General features: G+C 40.1%; 2 protein-coding genes across 2 annotated transcripts; both read right to left on the reverse strand.

Moving 5' to 3' along the window:
* Positions 1-130: 130 nt before the first annotated feature.
* On the reverse strand, positions 131-10,394 carry ess2 (ess-2 splicing factor homolog). The gene is made up of 10 exons (XM_031742494.2): positions 10,018-10,394; positions 4,900-5,068; positions 4,694-4,777; positions 4,374-4,543; positions 2,978-3,095; positions 2,711-2,844; positions 2,433-2,535; positions 2,003-2,112; positions 1,804-1,919; positions 131-1,705 (listed from the first exon to the last, which is right to left on the reverse strand). The coding sequence occupies exons 1-10, from the start codon at positions 10,162-10,164 to the stop codon at positions 1,426-1,428; spliced, it is 1,431 nt and encodes a 476-aa protein (XP_031598354.1). The 5' UTR covers positions 10,165-10,394; the 3' UTR covers positions 131-1,425.
* Positions 10,395-11,247: 853 nt separating this feature from the next.
* LOC116322514 (homeobox protein goosecoid-2) lies at positions 11,248-12,000 on the reverse strand. The gene is made up of 3 exons (XM_039614756.1): positions 11,784-12,000; positions 11,467-11,702; positions 11,248-11,328 (listed from the first exon to the last, which is right to left on the reverse strand). Exons 1-3 carry the CDS (start codon positions 11,998-12,000, stop codon positions 11,248-11,250), a joined length of 534 nt encoding a protein of 177 aa, XP_039470690.1.
* Between the last annotated feature and the right edge of the window lie 4,933 nt (positions 12,001-16,933).

Genomic DNA, 16,933 nt, shown 5'->3' on the forward strand with positions numbered 1-16,933 from the left:
TTGTTGTGTTTTGGCGCTATATAAATAAACTTGAATTGAACTGAAGAAGCTGACATTTAAAATAAATCACATTGTTTGTGCACTAAAGACCTAATGATCAGTGTAATTATTCCTTCAGACAACACAGACATTGAATGTAATCTCTTCCCACTTTAATACAACATCATTTAGAGTCAGTAGCTTATTAAAAAGGAGTAACATTCGGCTGAAACAATAATGACGTTTTATTATTCACCCTTACCTCCATCAAGAAATGATGGAGGTAAGGGGAAACAGGGGGAGACCTTTGTACGAAAATAGCTGTGTTGTCAGATGACACCTACTTATGGAAGCTCCTTTCCACCACTAAACAAAAAACAAAAACTTTTCTTGCCATCTGTAAGTCAGAACCTTGAGATAGCAACTTGAAATGTTGACAAGCTTTCATAACTACTTGACTGAAGTTTCGTATTGGCTTTATTTTAAATGCAAATATTGTCTCTGCCATGTCTTAGTGCTGTCCTGAAGGAATCTCTAACATTGGCTAGTATGGAAAAATCAATTTTTTTTTTTTTTTTAAGTCAGGCTAGTCATTCTTTAAACGGACATATGAACACGAAAAAGGTGTGGCAACTCTACACAAGCACCTTTTTCTTTGAGATAAAACATACTTAGATCAAATGAAATGTTAACTTTAACTAGGATGCACACAACTGACAGGGTGACACTTTAAATCTACTGCAAAAAAAAGGCCTCTTTACCATCAGTTCTGACAGCAAACCAGACTGAAGCATTTCTGACTGAATTATTTGAAAACATAAAAGCATGACAGGTCTTTGTATTTGAACCCTGACCCGACTCCTTTAGCACCAACAGATGGGAGAGCAACACTATACAGCTGACAATTCATTATCAGCTGATAATGAATTGTCACAGATTTTAGCCCAGATTTTAGCCCAAAAAAAGCTTTAATAAAACACATTTTCTTCTCCCATTTGGAAACACAGCAGCCGGGGATTCCTGCTGTAATAACAACACATTATTTTGAGTAATTCCTGTGAAGCAGAGAAACTCTGAAATGTCATCTCATTTGCAGGTGTGATTTTTTGGGAAAAACGTTCAATGACAATACAAATGATTTAAAATATGCAAATATTGTCTGTTGAGAATGTCAGTCTGTTAGAGTAGCAGGAGCTGTTTAAAAAAACAAACAAACAAAAAAACCCTTGCATGCGAGATAAAGACAATAAAATAAAAATAGAATTCAGACATTCAAATTATTTCTCTTGGACCTACAATGACCTTTGTTGCATTTTAGTGCTCAAAGTTTTTATAGTCTCTGCTCCACCATTTATTTCTTTTTCCAGTCCTCCAGCAAAATGATGTGCTCTTTAATGTATATATTAAGTCTTATTTTTGTACAATCCAAGCAGAGAGGCGCTGCTCTTAGAAAAAGTCTGATGCTTTCCGTCTCTTGGGAAGCTGCAGCAGATTGTCTGTGAGCGACGTGACGTCCTGAGAAATTGGAGTTTTTGCTTTGTTCGGCGTTGGCGTTCCCGAAGGAGTCGCCGGGCCCCCGAAGGGAGACTTGCATGCAGCGAGTCTGTGTGAGGGTGATGGGGTGTAACTTGCTCGCAGTGCTTTGTCTGTGTATTTGCTGGAAGTCCGATTTACGAGCTTCTGCAGGGCAGGCGAGAGGGCCGGGCTCAGACCTTTAGGCGTCAGGCTGCAAGACAAAGAATATAATGTTAGTTTCATTTCTTCAAGACTTCACAACTTTAATTCTGGTGGAAATGAAATGACAGATGCAGTGAGCATCAATACCTTGCAAGGTTCTCTGTGACTTTTCGTAACGCTTCCTGTTTCTTTGCACGGTTCTTAGCGGCAGCCTCGTTGGCCATCTTTAAACCAAGCCTTTCTCGTCTCCCTGGTTCTGGGATCTTTAACAAAAGGTAATTATAGTCAACGATTTTACTTAAACAATTACAAATTAACCATCAATCCACCTGTAAATTCTCAGCACCTTAAAAGAAGGTCCATGATTCCTCTCAACATACGGGGTGTCTGATCCATCCAGACGAAATGGCGTGCTCTCGATCTCACCCCAGGTCATCAGAGGTGACTCGGCTACACCTGTAAGGACAAATGCATTAAGAAATCTACTGCCAAAGCAGCTCCAAGCTGAATGTGGAAACAGATACTTTGGTATTCATGCTTTATCTGCTGTCTACCAAAAACCCCAAGTGCTAACAATGAGGAAAAAAAAACAAAAAAAGCTTGATTTTTGACAGTAATGGCAGCAGGCGAAGAGAACAGACGAAACGTAGTCACATCACGTCTTTGATAAGGAAACAGTTCAATGTGGTAAACTTTTAATTCTTTAGCTGCCCCAGTCAGCCCTAAATTATGGAACAGGTCTGTTCTATGCAAAGCACAATAATAAGATTACTCACCAGGTGCAGGTGATGGAGTTTTTACATAACCATATCCATTCATTGATGGGGATTCATGTGGGATAAGCTCCTTCCCATCAGGACCTACTTTACCCTGTTTGAACTACAGAAACAACACAACACATGTTCTGCATCATCAAGAAATCCACTTTTTTGCCTCCCCCACCTCCATTTGAACAGACTGGCATGCAGTGCAAGCACTTCATTCAGAAATAAGTGGCACATAAAGGCAACAACAGTCATTTTTTTAAATACAGTATCACATTAATAACACCTACCTGTGCATTGAGAGCTGCTGCCTGCTGAATCTGGCTCTTGTTGAGAGCTTTGCTGAATGGGTCTCCAACAAAGCGGGTGTTCTTGTGAACCACCTCCCTTGGCTTTTTGAAGATGGCATCATCATCTTTAACACCTGATTTTAAAAAAGGAAGAAAATAATAATAATTGTAGAACAAAATAAAAATCTCACTTACTGACACACACAAGTGAATTTAGTCAATTTTGCGAATTCACACAACACGACTATCGAAGCTCGAGCCTCCTACCCTCTGGATAATACATCAAGGCATTCTTGGCTTTGTACTCCCAGGTCTCCAGTCCAGCTTTGGTGCATTCGAGTGCTGCCTTCTCTACTGATGGTAAGGCAAGGTTCTCCTCATGACGCTGGAAACAATCACAACTTTTATAAATGATTTGAATGCAGCCAAGAGGTAGGATCTACTAACACTCACCTAAGTCTATTTGGTGACTCAATTTAGCATGTTTTAGGTGAGTGGTTTACTACTCGACAAGCCTGCTGCTCTTATTTTGAAAGGCTGTGAAACAAAGACTCCTGTTAGGAGTCCATCTTCAGAATAAGGGACTCATACTCATCCTCTTCAACTCCAAACTGTTCTCAAATGACCATGCAAAGTTACACTACGTCACACTAGCTTTACCTGGTGGAGTTTGAACTAAAGTTTATTTACATTTATTTTGTCTTTTGGGTTTTTTTTTTTTTTTTAAGGAGTTCCGCACAAGACTGTCTTGGTAAAAATCTTTATAAAAGCAATCTTCTGTTTGTACAGTAGCATCTGTGAAATAGTTAGCTTCGTGTTCTTGTTTATTGGGAGCTGACAAAGCTTCTGGGTGCACTAACGTCACCTTCTGGTGGCAGAAGTCTATTACGTCATACCAGACGTGAGTTTGTTTAGTTTTTTTTTTTAAAGAAGGGAAAATGCTGTTTATCCTTTAAGACAAGAAACAGCTGCACAAAGTAATTTTTAAAGCAATGTAACCACTATTAAAGGGGGGAAGAAATCCTGAGTATAATTTAATTAGTTAGTATATAATTAGTTAGTATATATACTAAGTGAATATATAATGCACCTCTACCAGAAGGAAGTAGTATTAATGGTCCTACAAACTGTTAGCTGACCACCATGCGATGAGCAAATAGAAGAAGCAACACATTAGCTTCCATTTGCTGGCACGTGGCACAGTCAGATTAGATGCTACTATATAAAACGGGAAACACGCAGAGCCAAAAACAAAAAAAAAAATCTGGTTCACAGCAAACTCCACCAGGTAAAGCTAGAGTGAGAAATCTCAGAAAAACAGTTTCCAGTTTTTGGTGAATAACAATTCTAGTTTAAATGGTCATCCCTAATATATGTGTTCCACACAGCCACAAATTATGAGTTTACGTCTGTGGGAAACTAATGCAATGATTTAAATACTTTTACAAGTTTTTGTGATAAATTGACACTACAAAGAAGATTAAGTGTCCCTTATGAGAAACCACCCGAGTCGTAGTTTTCAGGCGAGGATAAGCTACAACATCAGTCTACCAAAAATACCACAGGCAGAAAACAATTTCAGCAATGTAGTTTACTCATGAACATATGAAAGCCCCAGAAAACAGATCAGCACACCTGCATTTACACAGCTAACCATCCATACCTGTTTGAATTCAGCCTCAGCCTCATACAACCAGGCATGCTTCAGTTTCTCCTTGTCTTTTGCCAGATCCATTATCTGTTCAAAAGATGCATTATCCTCACTGGTATTCTTAGCGAGGAAGTGGTCCAGGCTGGGCAGAGTTTTTTCTTCTGTGTCGTCAGCCCTCTTCTCTAGAAAGAAAAAAAGAAGAAGAAGAGTATACAATATGGGAAAGCATATAAATGTCAAAAGAGGGATTAACAGCGAGACGTGGATGTGAAGCTTTAACAAATTACATATTTATTGCATGACGTTATGTGTTCATCACCCTGCTTACTTACCTCCATCTACAGCTTTAGCAGAATAAGTGGAAGCAGGGGATCCCGACCGGCCCACTGGTGTTTCAAAGCTAGCAGGCGTCACATCTTACACAAACAGAAGAGAAAGAAAAAATTTGAATGAGAAAAAACACCTGTTGAATTCAAGTATTTTATCAGTATTTTACTTGGAGAACACAAAATGTCTTATTTAATTCCACTTCACTCACATGGTGCAGAAGACTGTGGTGTAGATTTTGTCAACGAAGATCCATATCGGATGGAAATTTCTCTCATCCTCTCCAGGTCTCCATTTTCCTCTGCTTCAAGATATTCCTTCTGTGCCTGCAGCTTTGTCACATCTGGGAAAAAGTCCCTCTGGATAATTTTCTCTAAGCTCTGTCAACAAAAACCAAACACAGGCAGAAGGTTAATACAGAGGACATATTACCAGGAAATATGGGCTTATGGCACATAGAGATGTGTTCAGACGTTTACGTACACTCATCATGGGCATGGATGTCATGGTAATTTTAGTCTTAATTGTTTCTTTGAATAGTTTATTTCCATGGTGCAATTACTGTACAGTATACGTCTTTAATGAATTAAAACAACAACAACAACAAAACAAGAGTGTACACATTTGAATTCACTTTAGATTTTCTCTAATCCAAACAGGGTTAAATTTATGTATACAGGTTCAATACATGGGGCAAAAAGATTTAGTCAGCCACCTATTTGCAAGTTGTAAAATGATGACAGAGGTCAGTAATTTGCAAAGCACTTCAACTGTGAGAGACAGAAGGACATGAAACATGGTAGATTTGACAAAATTTATTTGCCAACTGATCGGATAAGTATTTGGTCAATAACAAAAATACAACTCAATATTTGTAACATAACCTTTGTTGGCAATAACAGAGGTCAGCATTTACTATAGGTCTTTGTTTGACACACAGTAGCTGGTATTTTGGCCCATTCCTCCAGAATCAATGAGAGCAGTGAATGAACCCAGCAACACGGATTTCAAGAATGAGATTTTTATGGGGTTGAGGTCTGGAGTTGGGAAGCCATCAGGACTTTCAAATGCTTCATATCTAAACAACTCCTTTGTTACAAGGCGCTGTGTTTTGGATCATTGTCATGTTGGAAGACCCAAGATTATCTTCAGAAGTTCTCACTGATGGAAGGAGGTTTTGAGAAAAATCTCACGATACATGGCCCCATTCATTCTGTCCTTAACACGGATCAGTCGTCCTGTCCCCTTGGCAGAAAAACAGCCCCATAGCATGATGTTTCCACCCCATGCTTCACAGTAGGTATGGTGTTCTTGGGATGCAACTCAATTCTTCGTCTCCAAACACGACGAGTTGAGTTTATACCAAGAAGTTCTACTTTGGTTTCATCTGACCACATGACATTCTCCCAATCCTCTGCTGTATCATCCATGTGCTCTCTGGCAAACTTCAGACGGGCCTGGACATGCACTGGCTTCAGCAGCGGAAACGTCTGGCACTGCGGGATTTGATTCCCTGCCGTTTTAGTGTGTTACTGATGGTGACCTTTGTTACTTTGGTCCCAGCTCTCTGCAGGTCATTCACCAGGTCCCCCGTGTGGTTCTGGGATCTTTGCTCAAGTTCTCATGATCATTTTGACCCCACGGGATGAGATCTTGCGTGGAGCCCCAGATCGTGGAGATTATCAGTGGTCTTGTATGTCTTCCATTTTCTGATGATTGCTCCCACAGTTGATTTTTTTCACACCAAGCTGCTTGCCTATTGTAGATTCACTCTTCCCAGCCTGGTGCAGGTCTACAATACTTTTCCTGGTGTCCTTGAGAGCTCTTTGGTCTTGGCCATGGCGGAGTTTGAGTCTGACTGTTTGAGGCTGTGGACAGGTGTCTTTTATACAGATGATGAGTTCAAACAGGTGCCATTCATACAGGTAACAGTGGGGACAGAAAAGCGTCTTACAGAAGACGTTACAGGTCTGTGAGAGCCAGAGATTTTCCATGTTTGAGGTGACCAAATACTTATTTGCCACCCTGATTTCTGGATAAATTCTTTATAAATTAGGGATGCACCGATACCTTGGTATCGGGTATCGGTGCCGATACTGTAAAAAACTGCATGACTGTAAAGTTAACCGATACCATGAACCGATACTCATAATTCCCATGGACTTAACTATACACGGTAACATAAGGTGTTCACAGTTGATGTTATGTGATGTAACTCTACCCTGAATATTCTTTGCCCTGTAATATGTCACAAGGTAAATACAGGTAATTAGAGCAATCAAACTGTTACGTTAATCATAAAAGTATTATTTTATGGTATGTAACTCTGAAGGAGTTAAAATATTTTCAGAGTTCTAATTTTCTGAGGCCGTGAAGGTCATAAAGCGGGACCTTGCATGGGGAGATGCACTGAGGTTGAAGCTGAACCAAAGTGGCTAGTTTTTACTGAGGTTAACCAGCACAAAAGAGTTGTGACAGAAAGCTGACCTGTGAGAGCTTCACAACAGAGTGTGGGTGAAGTGACTTTTTGTTTCAAGGATTCTGCTGCACAGATTCCCCCTCGCCGAGGCTAAACTAGCCCGGACTGCTTGGCTGCGCCTCGGAGGCAGCCGTATGGACTGGTAGAGCTGACAGTGACTCGCTAATCTGCAGAGACAGCATCGGGTCCGCAGGGAGTGGATTTAGTGTGGGACTGGTGAACGGCACCTAATCAGCTGAACTGGAAAGTCAGACTTTTGTGCTCTTACTGGGGAGAAGAGGATTTTTCCATCGTCCAATATGAGCAACAATAGGCCTGCAACAAGTGTGAATGTGAGTGTGTGTAGTATACCCATGTGTGACCCCACTCATGTTTAGTGGAGTTATATAACCAGATTTGAGTGTATATTAGTGAGTCACTTACCAAAAGGTGATAACATAAGTTGGGTCTGTTTAATATACTTTGAAGGGAAGTATGTCATTTATACAGTGTATTTCATTTGGTTAAGACCCTCTGGAATATCATTTGAGTTTAAAAAGGGATGTGGTACAGTATTTGTCTCTGCCCAACGTTCAGTAAAATTGTGTTAAAAGTTGTCTGGGGTCGTTTCTTTACTACTGGTTAAGTTTAACTTGTGTGTGGTAGAAGGAACAGTCGGCAAGTACTCAGGTCGGTATCGGATCGGTTTGAAAAAAGTAATCCCTATTACAAACTACCATGTGAATTCATGGATTTTTTTTTTTACATTCTGTCTCTCACAGTTGAAGTGTACCTCTGGTGCAAATTACTGACCTCTGTCATCATTTTAAGTGGGGAACTTGCACAATCGGTGGCTGACTAAATACTTTTTGCCCCACTGTATATTACACTGACTTATCGTTTGAGTGTTAAAAACAAGGTTTACAAAGCCTGAATAGGTGACACGGCAAGGATAAATCTTTCTGATCACCTGACTACAACTGTTTTTTCTCATAATCCATAGAAAGGACAAAATGGATTGACCAATACTCAGAACAATGGGAAGGTCCAATGAACCCAATGAAGATCTAAGAATGAGAATTTTAGATTTACACAAGTTGGGAAGATCTCTTGAAGCCATATCTAAACAACTGCAAATTACAAGATCATCAGTTGAAATAACTGTACGTAAAAGATTAACAGATGTGTCACCACTTTGCCGAGGTCTTGAGAAAAAATCCAAACTGTCAACCTCAGATGACAGGAAATTGGTTAGGCTGTTCAGGAACAACCCTGTAACCACCAAGGCATAAAACCAGCCATGAACTGAAAACTGCTGGAAAAAAAAAAAAAAAAAAAAAAAAAGTTTTACCGTCACTCACTGGACCAAATAGATGACCAAGAAAAAGCCCCTGCTCTAAAATCATAAAAAAAATAAAATCACATGGAGAAGCCAAATGCCTTCTGGAGAAAGGTTTTATGGTCAGAAGTGACAAAGTTTGAGCTAACTGGCCATAATGTCAAGAGTTACGTTTGGAGGACTAAAGGTGAGGTTTCCAAACAGAAGTTACGAAGGTAATTATGGTTCTGTGAATTCCCAGAAGACTGCCAGTGACAATAAACAATGCAGCTATGTCTTCTTGGTTGAGATTTCATATAAACATATAAACAAAGTCAACTGTGTGACCTGTAGGCTACCTATGCGTGTACACTATAAGTACCCCCTGGTACCCTACATCTGATCTCTATAAATGTTCTTGCACTGAGATTCTCCAAGTGAACTGCATGACTGGCAGTTATCTGGGAGTTCACAGAACCGTGGTAACTTTTTTAAACAATGAAGATGACTTATACTAGCAGTGTCATAAGGAAAAACTTGCTGGTCAGCCAATGGCAGAATAGTTGAAGCTCGAGTGGGTCCTGAGACCGGATTAAGTCAGGTGACCTTAGCAAACGTGTAAGGCACTGCCCAGGATTCTGCTGCACAGATTTCCCCTCATGGAACACCTCGAATTACTGCCCAGGCAATGTTCCTGGTAGTGTGACAACTAATATCTGAAGAGACTATTTGTACGTCTGTTTTACTGTGTCAACAATCCGGTGGGAAAGCTCTGTTTGGGCAGAGCTGTTCCCTTTTTCTTCCCAATATAACACATATAGCCCTGCTCTGAGCTTAAACTCTGAGTTGCCTCAGTATACAGACACACAGGACCCCACTCACCAGACTGAGGAGTGTGGAGAACCAGATCCTTGATGGCCATCTAGGTCCCATCAAGAGACCCTGCGGTCTGACTGCCCCACTGTGTGAAACAGTAGCATTATTAAAAGACCCTCTGGAGGCATTGTGACAATGGGCAGTGTGCTCCAACACAAGAAAATTTGTAAAACTTGTGGACTACGCTTAAAGCCACGTCTGTGCCAGGAACCAAATCAGTTTAAATGAACTCTAACAATTCTTATAAGAAGAGTGATCCAATATCCAGCTAGATTTATTTAGGGCTTTTTGATAGCTACTTAAGTGTCTCGTCGTGGTGGAACTTGTTAAACAATATTTAACCAAATATTTTCGGGGTATAAGCATGCCATTACCATGGCATTCATGTAACTTTAGTAACTTAATCCTTACTTGAGCAATTTGCTATTGCACTTTCATATCGTGAAGTACTGTCATAACAAGCATCTTACTTTAAACCTATATGTAGATTTTATATGTAAACACTTTTTCCACACTGACTGCATAATATTTGGAGCTGTTATACACTTCTATGTCTGTCCAGACTAGTACAATAAAGTCTTTAGTCTAAAGAAATTTAGCTGTGTTGTACATTACCTGCCTGCTAACTTACAGTTGTTAGCTAACAGTCGTGCCTGTCTATGTCTGCTATTATTTACCTCAATGTAGTCCTCCTCATCCAGGACTTTTCTCTTCAGTGTTCCCTTATCCTTATCCTCTGGTTGCTGTTGAAGAGCCACTGTTGAGATCGCCAAAGGGACGAGAGTCCCGGACAGTGCTTTCCTCACGCTGGCGCTGCCCTCCATTGTGGACCCTGTTAGCCTCCTAGCCGGATGGCTAAATAATCTTCTACTACAAATAGCGACGAAAATTAAGCTATTAGAGGGTGTTTCTTTCAGTGGATTAACACCGTTTAAAAAGTTAACCAACAACGTAAAAACCCGACACTTAAAAATGCCCAACGCCACCAACTATAACACATAAGCTGACTTTTAGCCACCAGCGTACAAACAACGCACAGCCCGAATGATTACGTCACCGGAAATTTACGACTTCTCTAGAATTTTCCAAAATAAACCTTGAAAGCCAACAGAGGTTTGATAGTTCGCAGACCTCAACTTAAATAAATAAATAAAATAATAAAAATTATATATAATATATAAATCATATATAATTTTTTTTAAAGGCTTTATAGACTTACACTCCATTTACAGTACAGAAGACAAACTATAGTGTCCTGTCTCACAGTGGCTTTACAAAAGCACAAGACCTTCACATGTGGAGTTTTTAGTGCCTAACAGTTTAATAATTTTTTATATATTTATTTACAGTGTAAACAATTAGTCAGAAGTAATTTAAACTTTTGAAACATTTTCATGCCTGTCATCACTAGAAACGAACAACATTTTGTGGGAAAATTGATATTAGACATATTAAACATATTAATGGCTTCATTGTAATTTTCAGATATAGCAAACCATTCACTGAGCCATGCTGGACTCTTTGGCGGGCTAGTTCTGACTCCCTGGTCGCTTGTTTGACAAAGAAATGCTAAAGAAATTGATAAAGTTAGGCTTTAAAATTCTATTCAAATTGGGTTTAAAAAAAAAAAAATTAAGTTAGGTGCGTTTTCTATGGGTGGCACAAAAAAGGCATTTCTTCTTTTCTTAAAAAACCCCCGACAACTGTATTTTTTCTCAAGGACACTTTTTTAACAGTCTGTGCAAACTACAACAACCCATTTACAAATTCAAGGTTTTACTTACAGTAATAGTGTCAATACATGCCAGGATTTTACATGTATGGTTACATATAAGAATTATATGTTACATATAGGTATATGCAAATTATTTTGATTGGATCACACAGAGCCATGCAAACTTTTTTTTTTAGTTTTTTTCTGTGTTTCCCACAACAAATGAAAGTCTTTTCTGACGTCTCCACTTGGCTCTTCTGTTTTTAAACCAAACCTGATTGACAGAAAAGAGGCAACATTGTTGAGCTGTCATTTTATTAAATTCAGTATCTACAACAGTTTTTATTCACATTTACATTATTAGCATACCATCATATTTAATAAAAACAATTATGTGATGCTGCTGTGTTACCTCCACTCTCTCTTCTCTTAAGTGAGTGCGCTGTGCGAGTTTCTCTCTTGTGTTCACGTCTGGGTACTGGTTCTGCAGGAACAGCTCCTCCAGTGCATCCAGCTGTTCCTCGGTGAAAATGGTCCGGTGACGCCGGGTTCGCCTCTGCAGCTGAGTGGGTGACTGCTCCTCCCTGTGAGTGTCTCCCAGCCTGCACGAATCTGAGAGGATTGCTGGGTTCCAGCCATACTGACAAGCTGCAGGGAGGGGGTCTGATTTAAGGTTGGGGGAGCAGAATCAAGCTCAACCACAGACAAAAGCAGAAGGTGTGGTCCTACCTTCGTGGATGAAGTCAGGCTGGAGTATGTCAGCACAGTGGGAGCAGTAGCAGCAGCACAGGCAGGCATGATGAACCGCCTCTGTTTGGCCTCCAGCAGGACTCACCGTCTTCTCTTTTAAGCCAAGACCACTCGCTCCGTAGGACCGTTTATCTCCACTGCTGCTTGGATACTTCAGGATGTTCTCAATAGTAAAGGGAAACTTCTGCCTCTCCATCCTGATCTGTCCTTCCACCTCCAAAGAAGTTCCAGTGAAAGCTCAAAAGCAGTGGTGATCACAGGATATTGTGACACACACACACAGAGCACTCTTCGAGCCTCAGTTGCTCTTCTCCTTCTCCTTCTCCTCTCTACAGGAGCGTGTCAAGCCCTTATAGTGAAATTGGGAGGCCAAAAAAAAGAAAAAAAAAAAAGTAAAACTATAATCCCCCCCTATGGACCAGTCACATAAAAACGGTTGAAACCTAATTCCTTGCTAATCTGGGCAGTTTTGTGAAGAGGTTAGGGAGGACGGCAGATTCAGTTAATCTTGCCTCATTCCTTTCTTCAAAAGAAATCAGATTTCACTGCATAAAATGAGAAGTGGAGAGCTCCTAAGATCCTTATTGTTAAGGTTTTAGAGGAAAGGGGATTTCTTGGTATTAGAAACCTGGATTTAAAGATGAGCGTTCTTGGTGTGGCCACAGACTTGTGTATGCTGAATCTGAGGATTAGTTCTTCAAATTCACTTCATAATGTCGCTTCCACGTTTAGCTCTGTCAACAAACGATCCTGCATAAATTGGTATATTTATTTACATAAGCTGCGGCTACACTGTCAACAACAATGCACACTTAAAGTGATTACAAAGTGATTAGGGAGCTGCAGATGACGGGGTGACTCATTTGGCCCGTGTCAGTTATGTATGGTGACACTGATGGATCTGTATGTTTGCACACAGCGAGAGAAAATTCGGAGAAATGGATCCATCCCAGTGGTTTGTATTCACGATCGTGCATCATGTGTCTTATCTTTGTGCTGCAGTCTTTTCAGTCTGACTTTTCTGACAATGTGCACGGCTGAGGTAAAGCTATTACAGGTTAAATTCAGCCCCCCCACCACCACCTCCAACCCCGACAAATCCTGTGATTTCATACAAGGCAATACACCTTTTTTTCCCCCCTCCCAAAGAATTAATGGATTTCCACAATCTGTCCTAAGCTCCCTTTATAAGCGCTTTTTGAAAACAGATAACAATAAACACCATCTCATCCTTTTCACTCAGGTTTAATAGCATCCAGATTGTTGATGTATAGTTTGCGGAGAAAGTGAGATCCCTATCTGCAGTTATTGTGGTTCTCAATAGAAGGAATTGTACCATATCCATGTTGGTTCAAACAGTTCAAAATTCATTACAGGGGATTACAACAATAAAGATCCATTTTATCGTTGTAAGCAATATTTGGTACAAGGAGTAAAAGAGAAAAGAACCACAGCTGACGGGTGGCAGATGAATTCTTTTCTGCATTTTTAGGAGACTCAAAAATAGTATAAAACTCTTTGTCTTAAGGAAAAATCTTTCTTGATATGCTGGGATTTATTACAATCAATATCACATGAATTGTACAATGCATTTTTAAAAGTGCTTTATAAATAAGTGGTATGGTATTATAAGGTAGCTGTGAATGAATAACTGTTCAAAATAATCATTTTTACCTTAAAATGGACAGCACCTCTGTCAACGTTCTTCTGATTGGCTGCCCCTTGTGAACAGAAGGTTTAAACACCAGATGGGTTTCTGTTTGCCCCAAATGATCATATTGATCATATCTGCTATCACTCATATCATTTTGGGCTATGTTTAAAATGAGCATCGTCATCTTATGGATCATTTATACTTTGATTTCTTACTGTGTTGTATTGTGGGGGTTTAATTTAAAATGACAGGGCATGCCAGTGTACTCCTAGTGTGGCTCCCTAGCTCAGATAAATGATGAGGTTTTTGTCAGAAAGCATCTGATGTAAAACCTCTTTTCAATTCATTTGGATCAATAAGGTTTCAGTATTGAATAAGTTAGAAAAGATAGGGAGTGACGAGGGAAGCTATGCAACTCTTTCCTCAAAACAAAGTAGGCAAATAAGGAAATGCAGACTGGGAAAGGGTAATATGGCTCATGTGATTGAAAGAAGAAAGGTAGATGCAAAAAGCCTGTGAGGAGTGACGCAGAGTGGAACAGGATACACAGGTGGACAGGTTGACTATCTCCAGTGCAGAAGGTGCAAGTCCGGGGAGGATGTATCTACACAGCATCAGATAGTAGTCTGTAGGATGGCTTTGGAAATCAAAAAGAGGAAGCAAGTGAAAGCAGAGGCAAGGATTAAACAGTGGAGGTTGAAAAAAGTAGAATGTTGTGCAGACAACAGATAACTGTTAAAGTACTGAAGGAAACAGGCAAGAAGGCTTTTGCTGTATCCTCTGGGCAGAAAAGCAAGAGACTGGGTTGTGAAAATACAGGAAAGTATTTAAAGGAAGGAGTTGGCAAAGAAAAAGTGGGATAATCGAAGAGATGAAGAGAGGAGGCAGGGGTACCAGGAGGCTAGGCGTATAGCAGCAAAGAGACAAGAAAAAGGCTTTTAATGAGTTATATTTGAGGCTGGACGCTAAGGAAGGAGAAAGGGACTCGTGAGAGATTGAACTGATGGTCAGGGTGATTAAGGACAGAGATGGAAATACACAAAAAAAGTGAAGAGAGTTAAGGTGAAGAAGCAAAACAGAATATGTGTGTCAGTGAGAGGAAGATGAGTGTAACAGTGAAGATGCAAGGAGGAGAGGTGGTGAAATATCAGGCTGTACCTGGGCTCAGTCATCCAAACCAGTGGACAGAGCACAACAGAGGTGAAGAAGAGAGTGCAGGAGGGTGGACTGAGAGGAGACGAGTGTTAGGGGTGATTTGTGACAGAAGGATAGCAGCAATAATGAGAGGATGACTAGACAATAGTGAGACCTCCTGTGATGCATGGTTCAGAGACGATGGCACTAACAGTAAGACAGGAGGTGGATCTGAAGGTGGAAGAGCTGGATGCTAAGAAGGTTGAGATGGTTTGGATATTTGGAGAGGAGGGATAGTGGATGTAAAGGACAAAGGGTTTTGAAGATGGAGCTGCTAGGCAGGAGGAAAAGAGAAAAACCATAGAGAAGATTCATGGATGTAGTGAAGCAAGAAGTGCAGAGGGTTGGTGTGACAGAGGAGGACGCTGGGGAGATGGTGAGATGGAGGCAGATGAACCCTGTGAACCCTAAAGGGAGAAGCTGAAAGAAGAGAAGAAGAAGACACTGTCTGTGTTTTATGAGAAGACTGAATAAATAAACTAAATGAGGCGGAGGCTGAATGAGACACTGTAATCATTGTAATAACTTCTCTGCCTTTTTTGTAGTGTGACACTGCATTTGGAAGACAGAGCCTGGAAAATATTAGTTGCCACACAGAATGGTGATTTGCTTGGATGCTTTTGAGTGTGTGCGCTCTTTAGGGTTACGTGTCACGATCTGATATTTTAAATGGCTATTCAGACAGAAAGCGCGTGGGCGGAAAAAATGAGAAGATTAAAGGACACAAATCAAATCAGTGCACATCAGACAGGAGACACTGGATTATAAATACACCCACACACGGACTGTTGATAAACGAGCAGGGAGCTGTGCAAGGCAGCAGAACGCTCACGTGTGAAAATGCTCAGCTTCTCTGCTTGGTGCTTGGTGTTTGGACCCGGGCCCGATACCTCCTGCAGAAACAGAGACTGAATCAGGGTGTCCGGGGGATCACACCCTCCTACTCTTTCTGTTTCCTCCTGAACTTGTGCAGAAAAAAAACTGTAGACAAGTTAGATATTATGCACCAACAGGGAGTAGGAATCTGGAGTGCCACCCCATTGTTGCATAAAGTATTTTTTTTATTGCATTGCACAATGTTTTTCTTTATTGTGTTTTTTAAAAAAAAAAAAAAAAATTATTTCCCCCCAAGGACCTGAAGTGGGATCTGGTGTTTAGCTTGTTTTGCTTCAAAATCATGCTGCAAGACTGAGCTTGCAAGAAAAAGATGGAATCAAAATGGGAGTAACAGTGAAAAATTGCGCAATTTCTTTTTTTGGTATGCTTTTTTCATTCTGCAGCTCAGGTTATAGAGCCTCTCTTCCTCTTCACACTCATATTTTAAATTTTATTCATTTTCCCAAAAAATAAATAACAGCTAAACAGACAAAAAACACATTAAACAAATTAAAGATTAGATTTGTATCATTTTCATTTCATTTCATTGACAGCTCAAATGCACACATAAACAAAGACTTCAAGAGGTTTGTGCAGATGTTCTGCTCTTTATCACCTTTTTAAAAAAACTTTTTTTTAAAGGAGTGCACACTTCACTGCGGATTGATCGACACAGGCCCTTAAAAGGCCTTTTCAAGCTTTTTCCAGTCACTTCTGAGGACCTGTGAAAGCTGTTGTGTTAGATGTGCACTTGAATTCAACCATACTCTGTGTGCGTTCATTTAGGGGGAGGGACGCCCCTCCAGTCCACACTTCTAGTTTCACCTCTTACATTTGGGACACCTGACTTCAGCAGTTGGAGAAATCTGTAGCACGAGGGTTTTGGTTCACTTAATATTTTTTTTTCAGCCCTGCACCTTAACTGATTACTCGTGTACTCAATAAAGACATGAAAATAAAAGCACTGAGTGCATTATTGATTGTGTTTGTCTATAACTGTGACTTAGATGAAGATCTGACAACGTTCAGTAATAAATGCAGAAATCCTGTAGGTTATATGCCAGGGTTTCCTTACCTTTTTGACCTTTTTGACTCCTAAAAATGAAACGGTCTACTTGAGACCCCCAATCACAGGTTAACCTGTAGAGATGCCTCAGTATGGTGATAACATTACGGAAAGCCTAGGGTGCCAAAATAACTTAAGTAAGTACATCATTAAATAATGAATGAAATGTGTCTTTAATTAATAAAATATTAGGTGATTAGATCCCAACAAACTAAACAAAGGGCACTTCTAATCTCAGATGCTAATCTGAAATCCGGGTATGTATGACTTAAAACATAAATACACATAAATCCTACATGTACGGTTTTACAGTATATTTGAATGCAACTTTTCCAGCTA

The sequence above is a fragment of the Oreochromis aureus genome, linkage group 7 (assembly GCF_013358895.1).
Source record: "Oreochromis aureus strain Israel breed Guangdong linkage group 7, ZZ_aureus, whole genome shotgun sequence".
NCBI lineage: Eukaryota > Metazoa > Chordata > Actinopteri > Cichliformes > Cichlidae > Oreochromis > Oreochromis aureus.